Source organism: Fusarium pseudograminearum, chromosome 4 (genome assembly GCF_000303195.2).
Source record: "Fusarium pseudograminearum CS3096 chromosome 4, whole genome shotgun sequence".
In the NCBI taxonomy this organism is placed as follows: Eukaryota; Fungi; Ascomycota; class Sordariomycetes; order Hypocreales; family Nectriaceae; genus Fusarium; species Fusarium pseudograminearum.
This window is the reverse complement of record NC_031954.1, coordinates 92,357-96,372: the sequence shown is the minus strand read 5'-3', so window position 1 is coordinate 96,372 and position 4,016 is coordinate 92,357. Positions and strand designations below refer to the sequence as shown.

The 4,016-nt window shown below is 27.4% G+C and overlaps 1 protein-coding gene across 1 annotated transcript, besides 11 other annotated features; it reads right to left on the bottom strand.

Moving 5' to 3' along the window:
- Positions 1-287: a repeat region.
- A 366-nt stretch (positions 288-653) lies between these two features.
- Positions 654-741: a repeat region.
- Positions 742-1,730: 989 nt separating this feature from the next.
- FPSE_11203 (uncharacterized protein) lies at positions 1,731-2,084 on the bottom strand (the record flags this gene model as incomplete). Its single annotated transcript, XM_009264320.1, has 1 exon — positions 1,731-2,084. One exon carries the CDS (start codon positions 2,082-2,084, stop codon positions 1,731-1,733), a length of 354 nt encoding a protein of 117 aa, XP_009262595.1.
- A 47-nt stretch (positions 2,085-2,131) lies between these two features.
- Positions 2,132-2,168: a microsatellite.
- A 796-nt stretch (positions 2,169-2,964) lies between these two features.
- Positions 2,965-3,173: a repeat region.
- A 104-nt stretch (positions 3,174-3,277) lies between these two features.
- Positions 3,278-3,378: a repeat region.
- Positions 3,379-3,451: 73 nt separating this feature from the next.
- Positions 3,452-3,474: a repeat region.
- Positions 3,475-3,506: a microsatellite.
- Positions 3,507-3,572: a repeat region.
- Positions 3,573-3,613: 41 nt separating this feature from the next.
- Positions 3,614-3,639: a repeat region.
- Positions 3,640-3,787: a microsatellite.
- Positions 3,788-4,016: a repeat region.

The window sequence follows — 4,016 nt, the reverse complement described above, 5'->3', positions numbered from 1 at the left end:
TTATATTTTAATTAAATACTTTATTAATAGTAATATAGCTTTATTTATTTAATTTAATATATCTTAATAATATATTAAGTATTTAATTTTAAGTTATTTTAAAGAGCTTAAAAAGTAAAAAGAATATTTACTTTATTATTAAGCTATAGTATTATTAGTTATTAAGAAATTTATAATTAAATAAATATTTAAAAAGGTTAAGAGATTTTTAAAATACTTACTTATTTAAAATATATACTTCTTATATATATTATTATATTTTAATAGATTTATTAATCTTATATATAGGTAGACTTATTATATAGAGCCTTATAGCTTTATATTACTTACTAGTATTATACTAGTACTATCTAAAAGGAACTATAAAGTACTTTAAAAATAGCTCTCTACCTATATAGCTAGTTATAAATAGTATTATATATTATTCTCTATAATAGGGAAATTAACTAAAGAAACTACTATATTACTAACTAAAGTTATTAATATAGATAATTTAAAAGAGTAGTAATTTAAGCTATAGCTCTTTATATTAAAGAAGGCTATAGGATAGTATATTACCCTAAGCTATTATTAAAGTAAAGCAGTTATAATAAAACTAAAGAATAATAACTTTAGCTAATATAAGAAAGAGCTCCTATTAAATAATATACTGCTAATATTTTAATACACTTTAAAAGTAATATAATAACTTAGTTTCTATTATATTTAGATTAACTTACTATATATTATTTAAAATAATAAGTCTAAATAGTTATATAAGTTCTATAGGATAAGAACTATCTTTAAAGAGGCTAATTATATAATTGCTACTATTGATTCTATAAATAATAATAGGATTAACTATAGTTTATTTCTATTATAAGATACTAATCCACTTTCAGTTAAACTAATAGTTCCCTATAGGAAAGTACCTCTTAGTAAGCTATTATAATAAGTATTAGAAACTTATACTTCAGTCTATATTTAGAAGATACAATAGTTAAGAGAACTAGTAACTATAAAAATTTACAATAAAAACACTATTGCAATTCGTTTATATATTATGTCGTCTAGGAGATATATTTTACGATCTAAATAGTTTAAGAGGGGCTAGGTCTTGTAGGAGAGGCTCCTCTCTTAATGACTGATCTATTATATTAAGAACAAGCTCTCCTAGTCTTATTTCATAAAAGTGGTAGGGAGGGCGGTAATCTTAAAGAGGCTGCTAGGATTTCTCTACTTCCGCTCTAGAGAGGAAATAATTATTCTATTTTCCGCATTTAGGAGCCTATTATTTCAAATTACTAACGCTGCCAGCTAACGTTTAGCAAGACAGGTTAGCCGCTATTAGTAGTATTTCTATTTAATCCCATCTACCTACGGTAAAACTATAGTAAATGCCTCTAGAGATATGATTTAAATTAAATACTATAACTAATATCTAATACTAGCAAAATCTCCAGCTACAGCAACTTAGATACCCCAAGGGCAATATTCCAATCATTACCCTCCTCTCTCAATAGCAGCACTGGGGGCCAAAGGACCGAGACGAGAAACCAGGACCAAGTTGCACGGGTTGGTAGCTAGCGGGCCATACGCGCCGTTTACCATCCTCAAACAAGGTTTGGGCCATGAAGCTGCGAGTTGTTCCACTGTCGTTATAGCGGCTATCGCCACCGGAGGCGTCGGAGGCACTCTTGAGCCTTGTTTGCTTCGTCCCGAATATAAGGCTCGTGCTAGGAACGTGAAAACTAGCCCGAACAGTCTCTCGCAGACCACGAGCCAACACCACTGGCTAGTTTGATGCATTTGTTGTTTTGTCCTCCGCAAGTAGACCATGGCCCAGAACAGTACGCCGCAGACCAACGACCATTATGGTTACTGCCGTAATGGAACATGTACCCTCCGTACATGTTGAGACCTTTGCCACAGTCGACAAGCATAACTGAGTGAGTACCAGGCGCGAAAGTGCCTTTAGCACCAGTATCGTCATTGATCTGACCAATCCAATTGTCACAGTTATCGTCGCTGTACATGTTGAGATGTTTGAGGCCTGAAGCGACCTGGATGAAAATTATGGCGGCCTTGAGCGAAATGAGTTTCATGATGGCAGTTCGTATGTAACTCAATTAATTTTCGACAGTGGGGTCACTGATGAAGATGAAGATGAAGATGAAGATGAAGATGATTAAGTATCAATGTCTGCTTGACTCTAACAGTGTTTTTATATGTAGCGCGTCGTGGTAGATCTCATGTGAGTCCAGTCTAGATTCTAGGGCATTTACCCTCTACCAGACCTATATATCTCAATATTCACTAAAATTCAGATCCATATATGCTGTGTAATATCTGACAAAGCCTGATTTTACTGGCATATAGCCTATTTATAGCCCTCAACAATTATGCGTTTAGCTATAGAGAATAGTCCCTCGTATACGGCTGACAAAGGCGGTGTAGTAAGCAGGTCTATCGTATACAGCTGACAAAGGCGGCGTAGTAAGCAGGTCTATCGTATACGGCTGATAAAGGCGGCGTAGTAAGCAGGTCTAGTACTATTGTAGTTAACCTAGGTATTTAAGCTACCTTTTGTGCTATGATTTGTAAGGATCTATAAAAGAAGTGTTAAAATCGTAAATATTACCCTGCTGCTACTTGTATTTATTAAGACTTAGACTGCTAGCTGAGGACCTGAGAATTATACTAAGGAGAGGGCCAGTAACAGATATATCCTCAGCCCTCAGCACTCGTTTTCTACTGCGTTACACTGTAAACACACTTCTTAAAATCGCTAGACGCTTAGTAGTAGGCAATTTAACTCTATATTATAGATTATTTCTTTCGCCTTTACAATTCTATTAGTAAGCTTACCCTACTTAAGAATTATTAACTGAAATATATTGCATTTCCTATTTTTAACTAATTATTATTTAGCATTTTACCCTATATTTCTCTTAATTGAAATGCATTATATTTCTTATACTACTCTAATAAAATTAAAAAACTTAAAATATAAAACGCATTATATTTCTATTAATTAACCTTTATTAAGTTTAATAACTTAATTACTATAAAACTAAATAATATTAATTACTATTATCTATTAAAACTTATATATTTATTATCTCTATATAGTATTTACTCTATTTCTACTATTTTATTCTATTTATTATATTTATATATATTTAGTTATAATAGCTAGCTTCTCTATTTATAAGTAATAAAGTTACTTTACTTTACTTTTAGTAAAGCTACTAAACCTTAAAAAGCTAAGCCTTTATTATAATTTACTAAAAGCAGCTATTATATAATATATATAATAACTAAGTAATATAAATAAATAAGTAATATACTTTTCCTTTTTATATTTAACTTTTTATTTAATTAATTAGTTTTCTATAACTAAGGATATTAAGCTATAATACTAAGGCTAAAACCCTTTTTACCCTTTAAGCCTTTTAAGATAATTTAAAGCTAAATATTTAATATAATATAGTTAATAAGTAAATAGACTAAATAAATAAATAAATTAAAAATCTCTTATTTTATATTTTTATTATTTAATTAAATAATTCTTAATAACTTAATATATTATAGTCTTTAAATAAAGTTAAAATCCTTTTTACTTTTTAAGCCCTTTAAAATAATTTTAATTTTAATTTTTAATAAAATATAAATATATATTAAATCCCTTATAGTATTTTATATTATTATTATAATAATATTTAATTATAATATAATATTATTTAAAAGTTATAAAAATTATTTAATTTAAAAAAGTAAATAATAATTTAATTTATTATTAATTTAAATTTATAAGGATTTCTTTTATAATAATATTTTATAAAAAAAATAATTAATTTTTTATTTATTAATTATAATATATTACCTATTAATAAGTAATAAGCTTATAACTTTATTAAATAATAATTAAAGCTAAAAATATATATATTTTAAAGATATAATTATTAAAAAGCTAAATATAAAGATTTAATTATTATTTAAAGCTAATTTTAACTTATTAAAAATATAATTATAAA